At 51.0% G+C, this 26,484-nt stretch overlaps 1 protein-coding gene across 7 annotated transcripts in view; it reads right to left on the bottom strand.

Annotated features, from left to right (window-relative positions):
- Positions 1–24,306: 24,306 nt before the first annotated feature.
- Positions 24,307–26,484, bottom strand: part of ppp2r5eb (protein phosphatase 2, regulatory subunit B', epsilon isoform b) — a 58,566-nt gene continuing 56,388 nt past the window's right edge. For all 7 annotated transcript variants that reach the window (XM_079262247.1, XM_079262248.1, XM_079262250.1 and 4 more), the window contains one exon: positions 24,307–26,359. In XM_079262247.1, coding sequence (XP_079118373.1) covers positions 26,260–26,359 — 100 coding nt within the window. In that variant the 3' untranslated portion in view covers positions 24,307–26,259. The remainder of the gene's footprint in view (positions 26,360–26,484) is intronic.

The raw sequence follows: 26,484 nt of genomic DNA, 5'->3' as shown, positions 1-26,484 counted from the left end.
ACATGACTGGTTTAACTGGGTACAGGCCAGTAACCTGACTGGTTTAACCGGAGACAGGCCAGTAACATGACTGGTTTAACCGGTACAGGCCAGTAACATGACTGGTTTAACCGGTACAGGCCAGTAACATGACTGGTTTAACCGGGGACAGGCCAGTAACATGACTGGTTTAACCGGGGACAGGCCAGTTAGCGTTACTGGTTTAACCGGGTACAGGCCAGTTAACGTGACTGGTTTAACCGGTACAGGCCAGTAACTTGACTGGTTCAACTGGGTACAGGCCAGTAACAGACTGGTTTAACCGTGGAAAGGTCAGTGACATGACTGGTTTAACGGGAAAAGGCCAGTAATGCGACTGGTTTAACCGGGGACAGGCCAGTTAACGTGACTGGTTTAACCGGGTACAGGCCAGTTAACGTGACTGGTTTAACCGGGTACAGGCCAGTAACCTGACTGGTTTAACCGGAGACAGGCCCGTAACAGACTGGTTTAACCGGGTACAGGCCAGTAACCTGACTGGTTTAACCGGTACAGGCCAGTAACAGACTGGTTTAACCGTGGAAAGGTCAGTGACATGACTCGTTTAACGGGAAAAGGCCAGTAATGCGACTGGTTTGACCGGGTACAGGCCAGTTAACGTGACTGGTTTAACCGGGTACAGGACAGTGACGTGACTGGTTTAACCGGAGACAGGCCAGTAACGCGACTGGTTTAACCAGGGACATGCCAGTGACTGGTTTAACCGGGTACAGGCCAGTAACGTGACTGGTTTAACCGGGTACAGGCCAGGAACATGACTGGTTTAACCGGAGACAGGCCAGTAACAGACTGGTTTAACCGGGGACATGCCAGTAACAGACTGGTTTAACCGGGGACAGGCCAGTAACAGACTGGTTTAACCGGGTACAGGCCAATAACGTGACTGGTTTAATCAGGTACAGGTCAGTGACATGACTGGTTTAACCGGAGACAGGCCAGTAACATGACTGGTTTAACCGGGGACAGGCCAGTAACATGACTGGTTTAGCTGGGTACAGGAGAGTAACAGACTGGTTTACCCGGGGACAGGCCAGTAATGCGACTGGTTTAACCGGGTACAGGCCAGTAACCTGACTGGTTTAACCGGGTACAGGCCAGTAACATGACTGGTTTAACCGGGGACAGGATAGTAACAGACTGGTTCAACTGGGTACAGGCCAGTAACGCGACTGGTTTAACCGGGGACAGGCCAGTAACATGACTGGTTTAACTGGGGACAGGCCAGTAACATGACTGGTTTAACCGGGGACAGGCCAAAAACGTGACTGGTTTAACTGGGGACAGGCCAGTTAACGTGACTGGTTTAACCGGGTACAGGCCAGTAACGTGACTGGTTTAACCGGTACAGGCCAGTAACACACTGGTTTAACCGGGGACAGGATAGTAACAGACTGGTTCAACTGGGTAGAGGCCAGTAACATGACTGGTTTACCCGGGGACAGGCCAGTAACGCTACTGGTTTAACTGGGTACAGGCCAGTAACCTGACTGGTTTAACCGGGGACAGGCCAGTAACAGACTGGTTTAACCGGGGACAGGATAGTAACAGACTGGTTCAACTGGGTACAGGCCAGTAACGCGACTGGTTTAACCGGGTACAGGCCAGTAACGCGACTGGTTTAACCGGGTACAGGCCAGTGACATGACTGGTTTAACCGGGTACAGGCCAGTAACCTGACTGGCTTAACCGGAGACAGGCCAGTAACAGACTGGTTTAACCGGTACAGGCCAGAAACATGACTGGTTTAACCGGTACAGGCCAGTAACATGACTGGTTTAACCGGGGACAGGCCAGTAACATGACTGGTTTAACCGGGGACAGGCCAGAAACGCGACTGGTTTAACCGGGTACAGGCCAGTAAAGCGACTGGTTTAACCGGGTACAGGCCAGTAAAGCGACTGGTTTAACCGGGTACAGGCCAGTAACCTGACTGGTTTAACCGGGTACAGGCCAGTAACATGACTGGTTTAACTGGGGACAGGCCAGTTAACGTGACTGGTTTAACTGGGTACAGGCCAGTAACATGACTGGTTTAACCGGTACAGGCCAGTAACACACTGGTTTAACCGGGGACAGGATAGTAACAGACTGGTTCAACTGGGTACAGGCCAGTAACGCGACTGGTTTAACCGGGTACAGGCCAGTTAACGTGACTGGTTCAACTGGGTACAGGCCAGTAACGCGACTGGTTTAACCGGGGACAGGCCAGTAAAGCGACTGGTTTAACCGGGTACAGGCCAGTAACCTGACTGGTTTAACCGGGTACAGGCCAGTTAACGTGACTGGTTTAACCGGGTACAGGCCAGTAACATGACTGGTTTAACTGGGGACAGGCCAGTTAACGTGACTGGTTTAACCGGGGACAGGATAGTAACAGACTGGTTCAACTGGGTACAGGCCAGTAACGCAACTGGTTTAACCGGGGACAGGCCAGTGACATGACTGGTTTAACCGGGTACAGGCCAGTAACCTGACTGGTTTAACCGGAGACAGGCCAGTAACAGACTGGTTTAACCGGTACAGGCCAGTAACATGACTGGTTTAACCGGTACAGGCCAGTAACATGACTGGTTTAACCGGGGACAGGCCAGTAACATGACTGGTTTAACCGGGGACAGGCCAGTTAGCGTTACTGGTTTAACCGGGTACAGGCCAGTTAACGTGACTGGTTTAACCGGTACAGGCCAGTAACAGACTGGTTCAACTGGGTACAGGCCAGTAACAGACTGGTTTAACCGTGGAAAGGTCAGTGATATGACTGGTTTAACGGGAAAAGGCCAGTAATGCGACTGGTTTAACCGGGGACAGGCCAGTTAACGTGACTGGTTTAACCGGGTACAGGCCAGTAACCTGACTGGTTTAACCGGAGACAGGCCCGTAACAGACTGGTTTAACCGGGTACAGGCCAGTAACAGACTGGTTTAACCGGTACAGGCCAGTAACATGACTGGTTTAACCGGTACAGGCCAGTAACATGACTGGTTTAACCGGGGACAGGCCAGTAACATGACTGGTTTAACCGGGGACAGGCCAGTTAGCGTTACTGGTTTAACCGGGTACAGGCCAGTTAACGTGACTGGTTTAACCAGTACAGGCCAGTAACAGACTGGTTCAACTGGGTACAGGCCAGTAACAGACTGGTTTAACCGGTACATGCCAGTAACAGACTGGTTTAACTGTGGAAAGGTCAGTGACATGACTCGTTTAACGGGAAAAGGCCAGTAATGCGACTGGTTTGACCGGGTATAGGCCAGTTTACGTGACTGGTTTAACCGGGTACAGGACAGTAACGTGACTGGTTTAACCGGAGACATTCCAGTAACGCGACTGGTTTAACCAGGGACATGCCAGTAACAGACTGGTTTAACCGGGTACAGGCCAGTAACGTGACTGGTTTAACCGGGTACAGGCCAGTAACCTGACTGGTTTAACTGGGGACAGGCCAGTTAACGTGACTGGTTTAACCGGGTACAGGAGAGTAACAGACGGGTTTACCCGGGGACAGGCCAGTAATGCGACTGGTTTAACCGGGTACAGGCCAGTAACGCGACTGGTTTAACCGGGTACAGGCCAGTAACATGACTGGTTTAACCGGGGACAGGATAGTAACAGACTGGTTCAACTGGGTACAGGCCAGTAACGCGACTGGTTTAACCGGGGACAGGCCAGTAACATGACTGGTTTAACTGGGGACAGGCCAGTAACATGACTGGTTTAACCGGGGACAGGCCAATAACGTGACTGGTTTAACTGGGGACAGGCCAGTTAACGTGACTGGTTTAACCCGGTACAGGCCAGCTAACGAGACTGGTTTAACCGGGTACAGGCCAGTAACGTGACTGGTTTAACCGGGGACAGGCCAGTAACAGACTGGTTCAACTGGGTACAGGCCAGTAACGCGACTGGTTTAACCGGGGACAGGCCAGTAACATGACTGGTTTAACTGGGGACAGGCCAGTAACGTGACTGGTTTAACCGGGGACAGGCCAGTAACAGACTGGTTTAACCGGGGACAGGTCAGTGACATGACTGGTTTAACCGGGGACAGGCCAGTAACATGACTGGTTTAACCGGGGAAAGGCCAGTGATATGACTGGTTTAGCGGGAAAAGGCCAGTAATGCGACTGGTTTAACCGGGGACAGGCCAGTTAACGTGACTGGTTTAACCGGGTACAGGCCAGTAACCTGCCTGGTTTAACCGGAGACAGGCCCGTAACAGACTGGTTTAACCGGGTACAGGCCAGTAACCTGACTGGTTTAACCGGTACAGGCCAGTAACAGACTGGTTTAAACGTGGAAAGGTCAGTGACGTGACTCGTTTAACGGGAAAAGGCCAGTAATGCGACTGGTTTGACCGGGTACAGGCCAGTTAACGTGACTGGTTTAACCGGGTACAGGACAGTAACGTGACTGGTTTAACCGGAGACAGGCCAGTAACGCGACTGGTTTAACCAGGGACATGCCAGTAACAGACTGGTTTAACCGGGTACAGGCCAGTAACGTGACTGGTTTAACCGGGTACAGGCCAGGAACGTGACTGGTTTAACTGGGGAAAGGCCAGTTAACGTGACTGGTTTAACCGGGTACAGGCCAGTTAACGTGACTGGTTTAACCGGGTACAGGCCAGTAATGTGACTGGTTTAACCGGTACAGGCCAGTAACACACTGGTTTAACCGGGGACAGGATAGTAACAGACTGGTTCAACTGGGTACAGGCCAGTAACGCGACTGGTTTAACCGGGGACAGGCCAGTAACATGACTGGTTTAACCGGGTACAGGCCAGTAACCTGACTGGTTTAACCGGGTACAGGCCAGTAACATGACTGGTTTAACTGGGGACAGGCCAGTTAACGTGACTGGTTTAGCCGGGTACAGGCCAGTTAACGTGACTGGTTTAACCGGGTACAGGCCAGTAATGTGACTGGTTTAACAGGTACAGGCCAGTAACACACTGGTTTAACCGGGGACAGGATAGTAACAGACTGGTTCAACTGGGTAAAGGCCAGTAACGCGACTGGTTTAACCGGGGACAGGCCAGTAACATGACTGGTTTAACCGGGTACAGGCCAGTAACCTGACTGGTTTAACCGGGTACAGGCCAGTAACATGACTGGTTTAACTGGGGACAGGCCAGTTAACGTGACTGGTTTAACCGGGTACAGGCCAGTAACATGACTGGTTTAACCGGGGACAGGATAGTAACAGACTGGTTCAACTGGGTACAGGCCAGTAACGCGACTGGTTTAACCGGGGACAGGCCAGTAACATGACTGGTTTAACTGGGGACAGGCCAGTAACATGACTGGTTTAACCGGGGACAGGCCAAAAACGTGACTGGTTTAACTGGGGACAGGCCAGTTAACGTGACTGGTTTAACCGGGTACAGGCCAGTAACGTGACTGGTTTAACCGGTACAGGCCAGTAACACACTGGTTTAACCGGGGACAGGATAGTAACAGACTGGTTCAACTGGGTAGAGGCCAGTAACATGACTGGTTTACCCGGGGACAGGCCAGTAACGCTACTGGTTTAACTGGGTACAGGCCAGTAACCTGACTGGTTTAACCGGGGACAGGCCAGTAACAGACTGGTTTAACCGGGGACAGGATAGTAACAGACTGGTTCAACTGGGTACAGGCCAGTAACGCGACTGGTTTAACCGGGTACAGGCCAGTAACGCGACTGGTTTAACCGGGTACAGGCCAGTGACATGACTGGTTTAACCGGGTACAGGCCAGTAACCTGACTGGCTTAACCGGAGACAGGCCAGTAACAGACTGGTTTAACCGGTACAGGCCAGAAACATGACTGGTTTAACCGGTACAGGCCAGTAACATGACTGGTTTAACCGGGGACAGGCCAGTAACATGACTGGTTTAACCGGGGACAGGCCAGAAACGCGACTGGTTTAACCGGGTACAGGCCAGTAAAGCGACTGGTTTAACCGGGTACAGGCCAGTAAAGCGACTGGTTTAACCGGGTACAGGCCAGTAACCTGACTGGTTTAACCGGGTACAGGCCAGTAACATGACTGGTTTAACTGGGGACAGGCCAGTTAACGTGACTGGTTTAACTGGGTACAGGCCAGTAACATGACTGGTTTAACCGGTACAGGCCAGTAACACACTGGTTTAACCGGGGACAGGATAGTAACAGACTGGTTCAACTGGGTACAGGCCAGTAACGCGACTGGTTTAACCGGGTACAGGCCAGTTAACGTGACTGGTTCAACTGGGTACAGGCCAGTAACGCGACTGGTTTAACCGGGGACAGGCCAGTAAAGCGACTGGTTTAACCGGGTACAGGCCAGTAACCTGACTGGTTTAACCGGGTACAGGCCAGTTAACGTGACTGGTTTAACCGGGTACAGGCCAGTAACATGACTGGTTTAACTGGGGACAGGCCAGTTAACGTGACTGGTTTAACCGGGGACAGGATAGTAACAGACTGGTTCAACTGGGTACAGGCCAGTAACGCAACTGGTTTAACCGGGGACAGGCCAGTGACATGACTGGTTTAACCGGGTACAGGCCAGTAACCTGACTGGTTTAACCGGAGACAGGCCAGTAACAGACTGGTTTAACCGGTACAGGCCAGTAACATGACTGGTTTAACCGGTACAGGCCAGTAACATGACTGGTTTAACCGGGGACAGGCCAGTAACATGACTGGTTTAACCGGGGACAGGCCAGTTAGCGTTACTGGTTTAACCGGGTACAGGCCAGTTAACGTGACTGGTTTAACCGGTACAGGCCAGTAACAGACTGGTTCAACTGGGTACAGGCCAGTAACAGACTGGTTTAACCGTGGAAAGGTCAGTGATATGACTGGTTTAACGGGAAAAGGCCAGTAATGCGACTGGTTTAACCGGGGACAGGCCAGTTAACGTGACTGGTTTAACCGGGTACAGGCCAGTAACCTGACTGGTTTAACCGGAGACAGGCCCGTAACAGACTGGTTTAACCGGGTACAGGCCAGTAACAGACTGGTTTAACCGGTACAGGCCAGTAACATGACTGGTTTAACCGGTACAGGCCAGTAACATGACTGGTTTAACCGGGGACAGGCCAGTAACATGACTGGTTTAACCGGGGACAGGCCAGTTAGCGTTACTGGTTTAACCGGGTACAGGCCAGTTAACGTGACTGGTTTAACCAGTACAGGCCAGTAACAGACTGGTTCAACTGGGTACAGGCCAGTAACAGACTGGTTTAACCGGTACATGCCAGTAACAGACTGGTTTAACTGTGGAAAGGTCAGTGACATGACTCGTTTAACGGGAAAAGGCCAGTAATGCGACTGGTTTGACCGGGTATAGGCCAGTTTACGTGACTGGTTTAACCGGGTACAGGACAGTAACGTGACTGGTTTAACCGGAGACATTCCAGTAACGCGACTGGTTTAACCAGGGACATGCCAGTAACAGACTGGTTTAACCGGGTACAGGCCAGTAACGTGACTGGTTTAACCGGGTACAGGCCAGTAACCTGACTGGTTTAACTGGGGACAGGCCAGTTAACGTGACTGGTTTAACCGGGTACAGGAGAGTAACAGACGGGTTTACCCGGGGACAGGCCAGTAATGCGACTGGTTTAACCGGGTACAGGCCAGTAACGCGACTGGTTTAACCGGGTACAGGCCAGTAACATGACTGGTTTAACCGGGGACAGGATAGTAACAGACTGGTTCAACTGGGTACAGGCCAGTAACGCGACTGGTTTAACCGGGGACAGGCCAGTAACATGACTGGTTTAACTGGGGACAGGCCAGTAACATGACTGGTTTAACCGGGGACAGGCCAATAACGTGACTGGTTTAACTGGGGACAGGCCAGTTAACGTGACTGGTTTAACCCGGTACAGGCCAGCTAACGAGACTGGTTTAACCGGGTACAGGCCAGTAACGTGACTGGTTTAACCGGGGACAGGCCAGTAACAGACTGGTTCAACTGGGTACAGGCCAGTAACGCGACTGGTTTAACCGGGGACAGGCCAGTAACATGACTGGTTTAACTGGGGACAGGCCAGTAACGTGACTGGTTTAACCGGGGACAGGCCAGTAACAGACTGGTTTAACCGGGGACAGGTCAGTGACATGACTGGTTTAACCGGGGACAGGCCAGTAACATGACTGGTTTAACCGGGGAAAGGCCAGTGATATGACTGGTTTAGCGGGAAAAGGCCAGTAATGCGACTGGTTTAACCGGGGACAGGCCAGTTAACGTGACTGGTTTAACCGGGTACAGGCCAGTAACCTGCCTGGTTTAACCGGAGACAGGCCCGTAACAGACTGGTTTAACCGGGTACAGGCCAGTAACCTGACTGGTTTAACCGGTACAGGCCAGTAACAGACTGGTTTAAACGTGGAAAGGTCAGTGACGTGACTCGTTTAACGGGAAAAGGCCAGTAATGCGACTGGTTTGACCGGGTACAGGCCAGTTAACGTGACTGGTTTAACCGGGTACAGGACAGTAACGTGACTGGTTTAACCGGAGACAGGCCAGTAACGCGACTGGTTTAACCAGGGACATGCCAGTAACAGACTGGTTTAACCGGGTACAGGCCAGTAACGTGACTGGTTTAACCGGGTACAGGCCAGGAACGTGACTGGTTTAACTGGGGAAAGGCCAGTTAACGTGACTGGTTTAACCGGGTACAGGCCAGTTAACGTGACTGGTTTAACCGGGTACAGGCCAGTAATGTGACTGGTTTAACCGGTACAGGCCAGTAACACACTGGTTTAACCGGGGACAGGATAGTAACAGACTGGTTCAACTGGGTACAGGCCAGTAACGCGACTGGTTTAACCGGGGACAGGCCAGTAACATGACTGGTTTAACCGGGTACAGGCCAGTAACCTGACTGGTTTAACCGGGTACAGGCCAGTAACATGACTGGTTTAACTGGGGACAGGCCAGTTAACGTGACTGGTTTAGCCGGGTACAGGCCAGTTAACGTGACTGGTTTAACCGGGTACAGGCCAGTAATGTGACTGGTTTAACAGGTACAGGCCAGTAACACACTGGTTTAACCGGGGACAGGATAGTAACAGACTGGTTCAACTGGGTAAAGGCCAGTAACGCGACTGGTTTAACCGGGGACAGGCCAGTAACATGACTGGTTTAACCGGGTACAGGCCAGTAACCTGACTGGTTTAACCGGGTACAGGCCAGTAACATGACTGGTTTAACTGGGGACAGGCCAGTTAACGTGACTGGTTTAACCGGGTACAGGCCAGTTAACGTGACTGGTTTAACCGGGTACAGGCCAGTAACGTGACTGGTTTAACCGGTACAGGCCAGTAACACACTGGTTTAACCGGGGACAGGAGAGTAACAGACTGGTTCAACTGGGTACAGGCCAGTAACGCGACTGGTTTAACCGGGGACAGGCCAGTAACATGACTGGTTTAACCGGGGACAGGCCAGTAACATGACTGGTTTAACTGGGGACAGGCCAGTTAACGTGACTGGTTTAACCGGGTACAGGCCAATAACGTGACTGGTTTAATCAGGTACAGGTCAGTAACACACTGGTTCAACCGGGGACAGGATAGTAACAGACTGGTTCAACTGGGTACAGGCCAGTAACGCGACTGGTTTAATCGGGGACAGGCCAGTGACATGACTGGTTTAACTGGGTACAGGCCAGTAACCTGACTGGTTTAACCGGAGACAGGCCAGTAACATGACTGGTTTAACCGGTACAGGCCAGTAACATGACTGGTTTAACCGGTACAGGCCAGTAACATGACTGGTTTAACCGGGGACAGGCCAGTAACATGACTGGTTTAACCGGGGACAGGCCAGTTAGCGTTACTGGTTTAACCGGGTACAGGCCAGTTAACGTGACTGGTTCAACCGGTACAGGCCAGTAACTTGACTGGTTCAACTGGGTACAGGCCAGTAACAGACTGGTTTAACCGTGGAAAGGTCAGTGACATGACTGGTTTAACGGGAAAAGGCCAGTAATGCGACTGGTTTAACCGGGTACAGGCCAGTTAACGTGACTGGTTTAACCGGGTACAGGCCAGTAACCTGACTGGTTTAACCGGAGACAGGCCCGTAACAGACTGGTTTAACCGGGTACAGGCCAGTAACCTGACTGGTTTAACCGGTACAGGCCAGTAACAGACTGGTTTAACCGTGGAAAGGTCAGTGACATGACTCGTTTAACGGGAAAAGGCCAGTAATGCGACTGGTTTGACCGGGTACAGGCCAGTTAACGTGACTGGTTTAACCGGGTACAGGACAGTAACGTGACTGGTTTAACCGGAGACAGGCCAGTAACGCGACTGGTTTAACCAGGGACATGCCAGTGACTGGTTTAACCGGGTACAGGCCAGTAACGTGACTGGTTTAACCGGGTACAGGCCAGGAACGTGACTGGTTTAACCGGAGACAGGCCAGTAACAGACTGGTTTAACCGGAGACAGGCCAGTAACATGACTGGTTTAACCGGGGACAGGCCAGTAACATGACTGGTTTAGCTGGGTACAGGAGAGTAACAGACTGGTTTACCCGGGGACAGGCCAGTAATGCGACTGGTTTAACCGGGTACAGGCCAGTAACCTGACTGGTTTAACCGGGTACAGGCCAGTAACATGACTGGTTTAACCGGGGACAGGATAGTAACAGACTGGTTCAACTGGGTACAGGCCAGTAATGCGACTGGTTTAACCGGGGACAGGCCAGTAACATGACTGGTTTAACTGGGGACAGGCCAGTAACATGACTGGTTTAACCGGGGACAGGCCAATAACGTGACTGGTTTAACTGGGGACAGGCCAGTTAACGTGACTGGTTTAACGGGGTACAGGCCAGTAACGTGACTGGTTTAACCGGTACAGGCCAGTAACACACTGGTTTAACCGGGGACAGGATAGTAACAGACTGGTTCAACTGGGTACAGGCCAGTAACATGACTGGTTTAACCGGGTAAAGGCCAGTAACATGACTGGTTTAGCTGGGTACAGGAGAGTAACAGACTGGTTTACCACGGGACAGGCCAGTAACGCTACTGGTTTAACTGGGTACAGGCCAGTAACCTGACTGGTTTAACCGGGGACAGGCCAGTAACAGACTGGTTTAACCGGGGACAGGATAGTAACAGACTGGTTCAACTGGGTACAGGCCAGTAACGCGACTGGTTTAACCGGGGACAGGCCAGTGACATGACTGGTTTAACCGGGTACAGGCCAGTAACCTGACTGGCTTAACCGGAGACAGGCCAGTAACAGACTGGTTTAACCGGTACAGGCCAGTAACATGACTGGTTTAACCGGTACAGGCCAGTAACATGACTGGTTTAACCGGGGACAGGCCAGTAACATGACTGGTTTAACCGGGGACAGGCCAGAAACGCGACTGGTTTAACCGGGTACAGGCCAGTAAAGCGACTGGTTTAACCGGGTACAGGCCAGTAACCTGACTGGTTTAACCGGGTACAGGCCAGTAACCTGACTGGTTTAACCGGAGACAGGCCCGTAACAGACTGGTTTAACCGGGTACAGGCCAGTAACAGACTGGTTTAACCGGTACAGGCCAGTAACATGACTGGTTTAACCGGTACAGGCCAGTAACATGACTGGTTTAACCGGGGACAGGCCAGTAACATGACTGGTTTAACCGGGGACAGGCCAGTTAGCGTTACTGGTTTAACCGGGTACAGGCCAGTTAACGTGACTGGTTTAACCAGTACAGGCCAGTAACAGACTGGTTCAACTGGGTACAGGCCAGTAACAGACTGGTTTAACCGGTACATGCCAGTAACAGACTGGTTTAACTGTGGAAAGGTCAGTGACATGACTCGTTTAACGGGAAAAGGCCAGTAATGCGACTGGTTTGACCGGGTATAGGCCAGTTTACGTGACTGGTTTAACCGGGTACAGGACAGTAACGTGACTGGTTTAACCGGAGACATTCCAGTAACGCGACTGGTTTAACCAGGGACATGCCAGTAACAGACTGGTTTAACCGGGTACAGGCCAGTAACGTGACTGGTTTAACCGGGTACAGGCCAGTAACCTGACTGGTTTAACTGGGGACAGGCCAGTTAACGTGACTGGTTTAACCGGGTACAGGAGAGTAACAGACGGGTTTACCCGGGGACAGGCCAGTAATGCGACTGGTTTAACCGGGTACAGGCCAGTAACCTGACTGGTTTAACCGGGTACAGGCCAGTAACATGACTGGTTTAACCGGGGACAGGATAGTAACAGACTGGTTCAACTGGGTACAGGCCAGTAACGCGACTGGTTTAACCGGGGACAGGCCAGTAACATGACTGGTTTAACTGGGGACAGGCCAGTAACATGACTGGTTTAACCGGGGACAGGCCAATAACGTGACTGGTTTAACTGGGGACAGGCCAGTTAACGTGACTGGTTTAACCCGGTACAGGCCAGCTAACGAGACTGGTTTAACCGGGTACAGGCCAGTAACGTGACTGGTTTAACCGGGGACAGGCCAGTAACAGACTGGTTCAACTGGGTACAGGCCAGTAACGCGACTGGTTTAACCGGGGACAGGCCAGTAACGTGACTGGTTTAACTGGGGACAGGCCAGTAACGTGACTGGTTTAACCGGGGACAGGCCAGTAACAGACTGGTTTAACCGGGGACAGGTCAGTGACATGACTGGTTTAACCGGGGACAGGCCAGTAACATGACTGGTTTAACCGGGGAAAGGCCAGTGATATGACTGGTTTAGCGGGAAAAGGCCAGTAATGCGACTGGTTTAACCGGGGACAGGCCAGTTAACGTGACTGGTTTAACCGGGTACAGGCCAGTAACCTGCCTGGTTTAACCGGAGACAGGCCCGTAACAGACTGGTTTAACCGGGTACAGGCCAGTAACCTGACTGGTTTAACCGGTACAGGCCAGTAACAGACTGGTTTAAACGTGGAAAGGTCAGTGACGTGACTCGTTTAACGGGAAAAGGCCAGTAATGCGACTGGTTTGACCGGGTACAGGCCAGTTAACGTGACTGGTTTAACCGGGTACAGGACAGTAACGTGACTGGTTTAACCGGAGACAGGCCAGTAACGCGACTGGTTTAACCAGGGACATGCCAGTAACAGACTGGTTTAACCGGGTACAGGCCAGTAACGTGACTGGTTTAACCGGGTACAGGCCAGGAACGTGACTGGTTTAACTGGGGAAAGGCCAGTTAACGTGACTGGTTTAACCGGGTACAGGCCAGTTAACGTGACTGGTTTAACCGGGTACAGGCCAGTAATGTGACTGGTTTAACCGGTACAGGCCAGTAACACACTGGTTTAACCGGGGACAGGATAGTAACAGACTGGTTCAACTGGGTACAGGCCAGTAACGCGACTGGTTTAACCGGGGACAGGCCAGTAACATGACTGGTTTAACCGGGTACAGGCCAGTAACCTGACTGGTTTAACCGGGTACAGGCCAGTAACATGACTGGTTTAACTGGGGACAGGCCAGTTAACGTGACTGGTTTAGCCGGGTACAGGCCAGTTAACGTGACTGGTTTAACCGGGTACAGGCCAGTAATGTGACTGGTTTAACAGGTACAGGCCAGTAACACACTGGTTTAACCGGGGACAGGATAGTAACAGACTGGTTCAACTGGGTAAAGGCCAGTAACGCGACTGGTTTAACCGGGGACAGGCCAGTAACATGACTGGTTTAACCGGGTACAGGCCAGTAACCTGACTGGTTTAACCGGGTACAGGCCAGTAACATGACTGGTTTAACTGGGGACAGGCCAGTTAACGTGACTGGTTTAACCGGGTACAGGCCAGTTAACGTGACTGGTTTAACCGGTACAGGCCAGTAACACACTGGTTTAACCGGGGACAGGAGAGTAACAGACTGGTTCAACTGGGTACAGGCCAGTAACGCGACTGGTTTAACCGGGGACAGGCCAGTAACATGACTGGTTTAACCGGGGACAGGCCAGTAACATGACTGGTTTAACTGGGGACAGGCCAGTTAACGTGACTGGTTTAACCGGGTACAGGCCAATAACGTGACTGGTTTAATCAGGTACAGGTCAGTAACACACTGGTTCAACCGGGGACAGGATAGTAACAGACTGGTTCAACTGGGTACAGGCCAGTAACGCGACTGGTTTAATCGGGGACAGGCCAGTGACATGACTGGTTTAACTGGGTACAGGCCAGTAACCTGACTGGTTTAACCGGAGACAGGCCAGTAACATGACTGGTTTAACCGGTACAGGCCAGTAACATGACTGGTTTAACCGGTACAGGCCAGTAACATGACTGGTTTAACCGGGGACAGGCCAGTAACATGACTGGTTTAACCGGGGACAGGCCAGTTAGCGTTACTGGTTTAACCGGGTACAGGCCAGTTAACGTGACTGGTTCAACCGGTACAGGCCAGTAACTTGACTGGTTCAACTGGGTACAGGCCAGTAACAGACTGGTTTAACCGTGGAAAGGTCAGTGACATGACTGGTTTAACGGGAAAAGGCCAGTAATGCGACTGGTTTAACCGGGGACAGGCCAGTTAACGTGACTGGTTTAACCGGGTACAGGCCAGTTAACGTGACTGGTTTAACCGGGTACAGGCCAGTAACCTGACTGGTTTAACCGGAGACAGGCCCGTAACAGACTGGTTTAACCGGGTACAGGCCAGTAACCTGACTGGTTTAACCGGTACAGGCCAGTAACAGACTGGTTTAACCGTGGAAAGGTCAGTGACATGACTCGTTTAACGGGAAAAGGCCAGTAATGCGACTGGTTTGACCGGGTACAGGCCAGTTAACGTGACTGGTTTAACCGGGTACAGGACAGTAACGTGACTGGTTTAACCGGAGACAGGCCAGTAACGCGACTGGTTTAACCAGGGACATGCCAGTGACTGGTTTAACCGGGTACAGGCCAGTAACGTGACTGGTTTAACCGGGTACAGGCCAGGAACGTGACTGGTTTAACCGGAGACAGGCCAGTAACAGACTGGTTTAACCGGAGACAGGCCAGTAACATGACTGGTTTAACCGGGGACAGGCCAGTAACATGACTGGTTTAGCTGGGTACAGGAGAGTAACAGACTGGTTTACCCGGGGACAGGCCAGTAATGCGACTGGTTTAACCGGGTACAGGCCAGTAACCTGACTGGTTTAACCGGGTACAGGCCAGTAACATGACTGGTTTAACCGGGGACAGGATAGTAACAGACTGGTTCAACTGGGTACAGGCCAGTAATGCGACTGGTTTAACCGGGGACAGGCCAGTAACATGACTGGTTTAACTGGGGACAGGCCAGTAACATGACTGGTTTAACCGGGGACAGGCCAATAACGTGACTGGTTTAACTGGGGACAGGCCAGTTAACGTGACTGGTTTAACGGGGTACAGGCCAGTAACGTGACTGGTTTAACCGGTACAGGCCAGTAACACACTGGTTTAACCGGGGACAGGATAGTAACAGACTGGTTCAACTGGGTACAGGCCAGTAACATGACTGGTTTAACCGGGTAAAGGCCAGTAACATGACTGGTTTAGCTGGGTACAGGAGAGTAACAGACTGGTTTACCACGGGACAGGCCAGTAACGCTACTGGTTTAACTGGGTACAGGCCAGTAACCTGACTGGTTTAACCGGGGACAGGCCAGTAACAGACTGGTTTAACCGGGGACAGGATAGTAACAGACTGGTTCAACTGGGTACAGGCCAGTAACGCGACTGGTTTAACCGGGGACAGGCCAGTGACATGACTGGTTTAACCGGGTACAGGCCAGTAACCTGACTGGCTTAACCGGAGACAGGCCAGTAACAGACTGGTTTAACCGGTACAGGCCAGTAACATGACTGGTTTAACCGGTACAGGCCAGTAACATGACTGGTTTAACCGGGGACAGGCCAGTAACATGACTGGTTTAACCGGGGACAGGCCAGAAACGCGACTGGTTTAACCGGGTACAGGCCAGTAAAGCGACTGGTTTAACCGGGTACAGGCCAGTAACCTGACTGGTTTAACCGGGTACAGGCCAGTAACATGACTGGTTTAACTGGGGACAGGCCAGTTAACGTGACTGGTTTAACTGGGTACAGGCCAGTAACATGACTGGTTTAACCGGTACAGGCCAGTAACACACTGGTTTAACCGGGGACAGGATAGTAACGCGACTGGTTCAACTGGGTACAGGCCAGTAACGCGACTGGTTTAACCGGGTACAGGCCAGTTAACGTGACTGGTTCAACTGGGTACAGGCCAGTAACGCGACTGGTTTAACCGGGGACAGGCCAGTAAAGCGACTGGTTTAACCGGGTACAGGCCAGTAACCTGACTGGTTTAACCGGGTACAGGCCAGTAACATGACTGGTTTAACTGGGGACAGGCCAGTTAACGTGACTGGTTTAACCGGGTACAGGCCAGTTAACGTGACTGGTTTAACCGGGGACAGGATAGTAACAGACTGGTTGAACTGGGTACAGGCCAGTAACGCAACTGGTTTAACCGGGGACAGGCCAGTGACATGACTGGTTAAACCGGGTACAGGCCAGTAACCTGACTGGTTTAACCGGAGACAGGCCAGTAACAGACTGGTTTAACCGGTACAGGCCAGTAACATGACTGGTTTAACCGGGGACAGGCCAGTAACAGACTGGTTTAACCGGTACAGGCCAGTAACATGACTGGTTTAACCGGGGACAGGCCAGTAACATGACTGGTTTAACCGGGGACAGGCCAGTTAGCGTTACTGGTTTAACCGGGTACAGGCCAGTTAACGTGACTGGTTTAACCGGTACAGGCCAGTAACAGACTGGTTCAACTGGGTACAGGCCAGTAACAGACTGGTTTAACCGTGGAAAGGTCAGTGATATGACTGGTTTAACGGGAAAAGGCCAGTAATGCGACTGGTTTAACCGGGGACAGGCCAGTTAACGTGACTGGTTTAACCGGGTACAGGCCAGTAACCTGACTGGTTTAACCGGAGACAGGCCCGTAACAGACTGGTTTAACCGGGTACAGGCCAGTAACCTGACTGGTTTAACCGGTACAGGCCAGTAACAGACTGGTTTAACCGTGGAAAGGTCAGTGACATGACTCGTTTAACGGGAAAAGGCCAGTAATGCGACTGGTTTGACCGGGTATAGGCCAGTTTACGTGACTGGTTTAACCGGGTACAGGACAGTAACGTGACTGGTTTAACCGGGTACAGGACAGTAACGTGACTGGTTTAACCGGAGACAGTCCAGTAACGCGACTGGTTTAACCAGGGACATGCCAGTAACAGACTGGTTTAACCGGGTACAGGCCAGTAACGTGACTGGTTTAACCGGGTACAGGCCAGTAACCTGACTGGTTAAACTGGGGACAGGCCAGTTAACGTGACTGGTTTAACCGGGTACAGGCCAATTAACGTGACTGGTTTAACCGGGTACAGGCCAGTAATGTGACTGGTTTAACCGGTACAGGCCAGTAACACACTGGTTTAACCGGGTACAGGCCAGTAACCTGACTGGTTTAACCGGGTACAGGCCAGTAACATGACTGGTTTAACTGGGGACAGGCCAGTTAACGTGACTGGTTTAGCCGGGTACAGGCCAGTTAACGTGACTGGTTTAACCGGGTACAGGCCAGTAATGTGACTGGTTTAACAGGTACAGGCCAGTAACACACTGGTTTAACCGGGGACAGGATAGTAACAGACTGGTTCAACTGGGTACAGGCCAGTAACATGACTGGTTTAACCGGGTAAAGGCCAGTAACATGACTGGTTTAGCTGGGTACAGGAGAGTAACAGACTGGTTGACCACGGGACAGGCCAGTAACGCTACTGGTTTAACTGGGTACAGGCCAGTAACCTGACTGGTTTAACCGGGGACAGGCCAGTAACAGACTGGTTTAACCGGGGACAGGATAGTAACAGACTGGTTCAACTGGGTACAGGCCAGTAACGCGACTGGTTTAACCGGGGACAGGCCAGTGACATGACTGGTTTAACCGGGTACAGGCCAGTAACCTGACTGGCTTAACCGGAGACAGGCCAGTAACAGACTGGTTTAACTGGGGACAGGCCAGAAACGCGACTGGTTTAACCGGGTACAGGCCAGTAAAGCGACTGGTTTAACCGGGTACAGGCCAGTAACCTGACTGGTTTAACCGGGTACAGGCCAGTAACATGACTGGTTTAACCGGGTACAGGCCAGTAACATGACTGGTTTAACTGGGGACAGGCCAGTTAACGTGACTGGTTTAACTGGGTACAGGCCAGTAACATGACTGGTTTAACCGGTACAGGCCAGTAACACACTGGTTTAACCGGGGACAGGATAGTAACAGACTGGTTCAACTGGGTACAGGCCAGTTAACGCGACTGGTTTAACCGGGTACAGGCCAGTAACATGACTGGTTTAACCGGTACAGGCCAGTAACACACTGGTTTAACCGGGGAAAGGATAGTAACAGACTGGTTCAACTGGGTACAGGCCAGTAACGCGACTGGTTTAACCGGGTACAGGCCAGTTAACGTGACTGGTTCAACTGGGTAAAGGCCAGTAACGCGACTGGTTTAACCGGGGACAGGCCAGTAAAGCGACTGGTTTAACCGGGTACAGGCCAGTAACCTGACTGGTTTAACCGGGTACAGGCCAGTAACATGACTGGTTTAACTGGGGACAGGCCAGTTAACGTGACTGGTTTAACCGGGTACAGGCCAGTTAACGTGACTGGTTTAACCGGGGACAGGATAGTAACAGACTGGTTGAACTGGGTACAGGCCAGTAACGCAACTGGTTTAACCGGGGACAGGCCAGTAAAGCGACTGGTTTAACCGGGTACAGGCCAGTAACCTGACTGGTTTAACCGGGTACAGGCCAGTAACATGACTGGTTTAACTGGGGACAGGCCAGTTAACGTGACTGGTTTAACTGGGTACAGGCCAGTAACATGACTGGTTTAACCGGTACAGGCCAGTAACACACTGGTTTAACCGGGGACAGGATAGTAACAGACTGGTTCAACTGGGTACAGGCCAGTAACGCGACTGGTTTAACCGGGTACAGGCCAGTTAACGTGACTGGTTCAACTGGGTACAGGCCAGTAACGCGACTGGTTTAACCGGGGACAGGCCAGTAAAGCGACTGGTTTAATCGGGTACAGGCCAGTAACCTGACTGGTTTAACCGGGTACAGGCCAGTAACATGACTGGTTTAACTGGGGACAGGCCAGTTAACGTGACTGGTTTAACCGGGTACAGGCCAGTTAACGTGACTGGTTTAACCGGGGACAGGATAGTAACAGACTGGTTGAACTGGGTACAGGCCAGTAACGCAACTGGTTTAACCGGGGACAGGCCAGTGACATGACTGGTTTAACCGGGTACAGGCCAGTAACCTGACTGGTTTAACCGGAGACAGGCCAGTAACAGACTGGTTTAACCGGTACAGGCCAGTAACATGACTGGTTTAACCGGAGACAGGCCCGTAACAGACTGGTTTAACCGGGTACAGGCCAGTAACCTGACTGGTTTAACCGGTACAGGCCAGTAACAGACTGGTTTAACCGTGGAAAGGTCAGTGACATGACTCGTTTAACGGGAAAAGGCCAGTAATGCGACTGGTTTGACCGGGTATAGGCCAGTTTACGTGACTGGTTTAACCGGGTACAGGACAGTAACGTGACTGGTTTAACCGGAGACAGTCCAGTAACGCGACTGGTTTAACCAGGGACATGCCAGTAACAGACTGGTTTAACCGGGTACAGGCCAGTAACGTGACTGGTTTAACCGGGTACAGGCCAGTAACCTGACTGGTTAAACTGGGGACAGGCCAGTTAACGTGACTGGTTTAACCGGGTACAGGCCAATTAACGTGACTGGTTTAACCGGGTACAGGCCAGTAATGTGACTGGTTTAACCGGTACAGGCCAGTAACACACTGGTTTAACCGGGTACAGGCCAGTAACCTGACTGGTTTAACCGGGTACAGGCCAGTAACATGACTGGTTTAACTGGGGACAGGCCAGTTAACGTGACTGGTTTAGCCGGGTACAGGCCAGTTAACGTGACTGGTTTAACCGGGTACAGGCCAGTTAACGTGACTGGTTTAACCGGGTACAGGCCAGTAATGTGACTGGTTTAACAGGTACAGGCCAGTAACACACTGGTTTAACCGGGGACAGGATAGTAACAGACTGGTTCAACTGGGTACAGGCCAGTAACGCGACTGGTTTAACCGGGTACAGGCCAGTAACCTGACTGGTTTAACCGGGTACAGGCCAGTAACCTGACTGGTTTAACTGGGTACAGGCCAGTAACATGACTGGTTTAACCGGGTACAGGCCAGTTAACATGACTGGTTTAACCGGGTACAGGCCAGTAACGTGACTGGTTTAACCGGTACAGGCCAGTAACACACTGGTTTAACCGGGTACAGGCCAATAACGTGACTGGTTTAATCAGGTACAGGTCAGTAACACACTGGTTTAACCGGGGACAGGATAGTAACAGACTGGTTCAACTGGGTACAGGCCAGTAACGCGACTGGTTTAACCGGGGACAGGCCAGTGACATGACTGGTTTAACTGGGTACAGGCCAGTAACCTGACTGGTTTAATCGGAGACAGGCCAGTAACAGACTGGTTTAACCGGTACAGGCCAGTAACATGACTGGTTTAACCGGTACAGGCCAGTAACATGACTGGTTTAACCGGGGACAGGCCAGTAACATGACTGGTTTAACCGGGGACAGGCCAGTTAGCGTTACTGGTTTAACCGGGTACAGGCCAGTTAACGTGACTGGTTTAACCGGTACAGGCCAGTAACATGACTGGTTCAACTGGGTACAGGCCAGTAACAGACTGGTTTAACCGTGGAAAGGTCAGTGACATGACTGGTTTAACGGGAAAAGGCCAGTAATGCGACTGGTTTAACCGGGGACAGGCCAGTTAACGTGACTGGTTTAACCGGGTACAGGCCAGTTAACGTGACTGGTTTAACCGGGTACAGGCCAGTAACCTGACTGGTTTAACCGGAGACAGGCCCGTAACAGACTGGTTTAACCGGGTACAGGCCAGTAACCTGACTGGTTTAACCGGTACAGGCCAGTAACCTGACTGGTTTAACCGGTACAGGCCAGTAACAGACTGGTTTAACCGTGGAAAGGTCAGTGACATGACTCGTTTAACGGGAAAAGGCCAGTAATGCGACTGGTTTGACCGGGTACAGGCCAGTTAACGTGACTGGTTTAACCGGGTACAGGACAGTAACGTGACTGGTTTAACCAGGGACATGCCAGTGACTGGTTTAACCGGGTACAGGCCAGTAACGTGACTGGTTTAACCGGGTACAGGCCAGGAACGTGACTGGTTTAACCGGAGACAGGCCAGTAACAGACTGGTTTAACCGGGGACATGCCAGTAACAGACTGGTTTAACCGGGGACAGGCCAGTAACAGACTGGTTTAACCGGGTACAGGCCAATAACGTGACTGGTTTAATCAGGTACAGGTCAGTGACATGACTGGTTTAACCGGAGACAGGCCAGTAACATGACTGGTTTAACCGGGGACAGGCCAGTAACATGACTGGTTTAACCGGGGACAGGCCAGTAACATGACTGGTTTAGCTGGGTACAGGAGAGTAACAGACTGGTTTACCCGGGGACAGGCCAGTAATGCGACTGGTTTAACCGGGTACAGGCCAGTAACCTGACTGGTTTAACCGGGTACAGGCCAGTAACATGACTGGTTTAACCGGGGACAGGATAGTAACAGACTGGTTCAACTGGGTACAGGCCAGTAACGCGACTGGTTTAACCGGGGACAGGCCAGTAACATGACTGGTTTAACTGGGGACAGGCCAGTAACATGACTGGTTTAACCGGGGACAGGCCAATAACGTGACTGGTTTAACTGGGGACAGGCCAGTTAACGTGACTGGTTTAACCGGGTACAGGCCAGTAACGTGACTGGTTTAACCGGGGACAGGCCAGTAACGTGACTGGTTTAACCGGGGACATGCCAGTAACGTGACTGGTTTAACCGGGGACATGCCAGTAACAGACTGGTTTAACCGGGGACATGCCAGTAACAGACTGGTTTAACCGGGGACAGGCCAGTAACATGACTGGTTTAACCGGGTAAAGGCCAGTAACATGACTGGTTTAGCTGGGTACAGGAGAGTAACAGACTGGTTTACCCGGGGACAGGCCAGTAACGCTACTGGTTTAACCGGGTACAGGCCAGTAACCTGACTGGTTTAACCGGTACAGGCCAGTAACGCGACTGGTTTAACCGGGGACAGGCCAGTAACATGACTGGTTTAACCGGGGACAGGCCAGTTAGCGTTACTGGTTTAACCGGGTACAGGCCAGTTAACGTGACTGGTTTAACCGGTACAGGCCAGTAACATGACTGGTTCAACTGGGTACAGGCCAGTAACAGACTGGTTTAACCGTGGAAAGGTCAGTGACATGACTGGTTTAACGGGAAAAGGCCAGTAATGCGACTGGTTTAACCGGGGACAGGCCAGTTAACGTGACTGGTTTAACCGGGTACAGGCCAGTTAACGTGACTGGTTTAACCGGGTACAGGCCAGTAACCTGACTGGTTTAACCGGAGACAGGCCCGTAACAGACTGGTTTAACCGGGTACAGGCCAGTAACCTGACTGGTTTAACCGGTACAGGCCAGTAACAGACTGGTTTAACCGTGGAAAGGTCAGTGACATGACTCGTTTAACGGGAAAAGGCCAGTAATGCGACTGGTTTGACCGGGTACAGGCCAGTTAACGTGACTGGTTTAACCGGGTACAGGACAGTAACGTGACTGGTTTAACCAGGGACATGCCAGTGACTGGTTTAACCGGGTACAGGCCAGTAACGTGACTGGTTTAACCGGGTACAGGCCAGGAACGTGACTGGTTTAACCGGAGACAGGCCAGTAACAGACTGGTTTAACCGGGGACATGCCAGTAACAGACTGGTTTAACCGGGGACAGGCCAGTAACAGACTGGTTTAACCGGGTACAGGCCAGTAACATGACTGGTTTAACCGGGGACAGGATAGTAACAGACTGGTTCAACTGGGTACAGGCCAGTAACGCGACTGGTTTAACCGGGGACAGGCCAGTAACATGACTGGTTTAACTGGGGACAGGCCAGTAACATGACTGGTTTAACCGGGGACAGGCCAATAACGTGACTGGTTTAACTGGGGACAGGCCAGTTAACGTGACTGGTTTAACCGGGTACAGGCCAGTAACGTGACTGGTTTAACCGGGGACAGGCCAGTAACGTGACTGGTTTAACCGGGGACATGCCAGTAACGTGACTGGTTTTACCGGGGACATGCCAGTAACAGACTGGTTTAACCGGGGACATGCCAGTAACAGACTGGTTTAACCGGGGACAGGCCAGTAACATGACTGGTTTAACCGGGTAAAGGCCAGTAACATGACTGGTTTAGCTGGGTACAGGAGAGTAACAGACTGGTTTACCCGGGGACAGGCCAGTAACGCTACTGGTTTAACCGGGTACAGGCCAGTAACCTGACTGGTTTAACCGGTACAGGCCAGTAACGCGACTGGTTTAACCGGGGACAGGCCAGTAACATGACTGGTTTAACCGGGTACAGGCCAGTAACCTGACTGGTTTAACCGGGGACAGGCCAGTAACATGACTGGTTTAACTGGGGACAGGCCAGTAACATGACTGGTTTAACCGGGGACAGGCCAGTAACATGACTGGTTTAACTGGGGACAGGCCAGTTAACGTGACTGGTTTAACCGGGGACAGGCCAGTAACAGACTGGTTTAACTGGAACAGGGTAAGGGTGATTGGGTGTAAAAGGAGCATTTCAGACCCCCTCACATGGAAAGACGGACTAAACCTTTTTAACCTGAGACAAACTGGATCCAAACATTCAGAAAATTCTCCTCAGATCCTTCATCTACATTGTAGAAGAAATCTCTATGCCTGGGACAAAGTGTTAATCACCACCTGGAACTTTTAACAGACGTGTTTCTACCATCAGATTCACAATCGACGTAGATTTTCCATCAGTGGATAAAATGTGTTTCATCATCTGGTTTTATCTTCTACTGGGATTAAATATGACCTGATGAGGTTTATATACTGTTTTTAGATGTGGTCATCCTCCATTTTGACCCCAACAATGCTCGCCACCATCTGGACGTCAGTCAGAATCTGATTTTTTACTTGTTTCTTTAGATTTAGCAACCAGAGGAAATGAGTGTTCACGCTCCTCAGCCTGGAAATAAAGAAAATCAGCATCTGGACTTTATCACAAAACAGGTTTAATTTAATATCTCTTTATTTTTTTAAAATAATTAAACATCTGTATTTCTCCAACCCTTTTTCAGCTTTAAATCATGTTATATTTGGGCCGTTCTAAAGCACACAGTAATTCTGGCGAGGGGGGGTCACTGTCAAAGGTAGTCCCAAACAGGACAAAGTGGTCTGCTCCATGCCTTCCCTCCACATTCCCCTGCCTTTACTACCCCATTCCCTCCCCAACTAAAAAAACTATTTCCAATGGTCAAAAGAAATTTCATCAAAATATCCAAAATAAGATAAAAAGCAAGCGGGGGAAGTGAGACAGAGAGAAAACAGACTTAAAAGGGGGGGGGGGAGACACTATCATAAATAGCAGGTAGTCTTGTTCCATAATACCTCTTATATACTGGATACTCCTCTCCACCGTCTCCAAGCAAAACAAGGCTAAAATACTACGATAAACAGTAGAGTACTGCATTCAGTTACAATGTACACACTCGTCCTTCCTCACCGCTGTAATACTGGAACATCAATCTCCCCCCCTCCCTCTGGATGGGGGGGCGGGGGACAGGATGGTGCTCCTCTGAGAAACGCTGGAAGTCTCAGTGATCGCAGGATGGTACCAGTTCCAGACTGTCACCAACCATATCTGGTAGGTTTGGGGAAGGGGGGGGGGGTCAAAGGTCAGACAAGGAGAGATGGAGAGGGGACGGGGTGGGCCAAGATGAACGGAGTGTGTTTACATGCATTTGGGTTTAAAGTCGGGTTTTTCTGGTTTGTTTGGGTCGTCAGGAGGATTAAAACATCCAGCAAGGATGGTAAGGTGGTGGGGGGGCGTCGGGGGGGTCATCATCATAGTTTCAGGTTTTTATGAAGCAGGATTTAGACTTGTTCGGTTCTGCTGCCGTTGGAGCAGCATGGATGAGACATCTGACCAGATCACGGCTGTTTGCCTGCTGAGCTCCAACTAACATCATCATCATCATCATCGTCATCAGACTGGATGAATAATGTGTGAACAAGGGTCTTCCTCTCCCCTAAAGCCCGGACTCCTGAGGGTCTTCCTCTCCCCTAAAACCTGGACTCCCGAGGGTCTTCCTCTCCCCTAAAGCCCGGACTCCTGAGGGTCTTCCTCTCCCCTAAAACCTGGACTCCACCCATTAAGACCTAAACGTTGAATCATGTACAACTTGCACTCTGTCAGACGTGGCTAATTTACATAACAAACACGTTTCAGCATCTTCTGCGGGGATGGAGCAGAACTTGTAAATACTGAGTGGATGTTTGTGAATACTGAAGAAGTCCCTGTATGTTTGGTTTATTGCCTGTTTAGAAAAGGATGTGGAGAGGAGAGGCGTCCTCTGCGTTACATCTAGTCGGTCTCGGTCTAGGCAGATGTGACAAACAGGAGGGCAGGAGAACGGAAAGATGAAGGCAACAAGAAGAACACACAGAGGAAAACCAGGAAAAGAAAAGCAACGTGGGACTGTAGTGAAGAGGAGGAGGAGGATGAAGCTCAAATTCAACCCATCTTCTCTTTGTCTGGTTTTTCTTCTTTTTCAGGAGTTCATGTCACACAGTCCAAAAAGTTTTGACTTTTTTTGTTGGTACATCCCCCTCCCATACAAGTCATTTTCTCATTTTCTATTTTTTTCTATTTTTTTTTATTTTTTTATTATTATTATTATTATTGTTTTGTTTTTCTGTCTGCAATAATATCAGCTTAAGGGAAAAAAAAAAAAGAAAAATAATTATTTACAGTGCTGTTGAAATAATGAAAACGGACGTGATGAATCTACTGTAAAGTAAGTCGCACAAACACAGGAGAAACAATAAGAAACAAAAACAATGAAGAAGAACCGGCGGCGCTCCGTGTCCATCCAGAGACCACGGCCTGAGTCTGGAGCTCTGATGTGGAGGAGGGGGGGGGGGGGGGAGTCGGGTGGAGAGGAGGGAGGGGGAGCGCAGTGCTGTCTTCGTTAAGTCGGGATGATCCCGTCGCTCCTAAGGCCCCGCTTCAGCTCCAGGTCCTCCAGCTTCTTCCACAGCTCCTCTCGCTCCTTCTCCTTCTTCTTTTCACTGAAACAACCAGATGAAGGTGTGAATGAAAACACACACACACATATACACACACACACACACACACACACACACATATACACACACACACACACACACACACACACACACACACACACACACAC

This window comes from Telmatherina bonti, assembly GCF_933228915.1.
Source record: "Telmatherina bonti genome assembly, chromosome: 22".
NCBI lineage: Eukaryota > Metazoa > Chordata > Actinopteri > Atheriniformes > Telmatherinidae > Telmatherina > Telmatherina bonti.
Note: the sequence above shows the minus strand (reverse complement) of the source record. Positions and strands in the feature narration are given on the sequence as shown.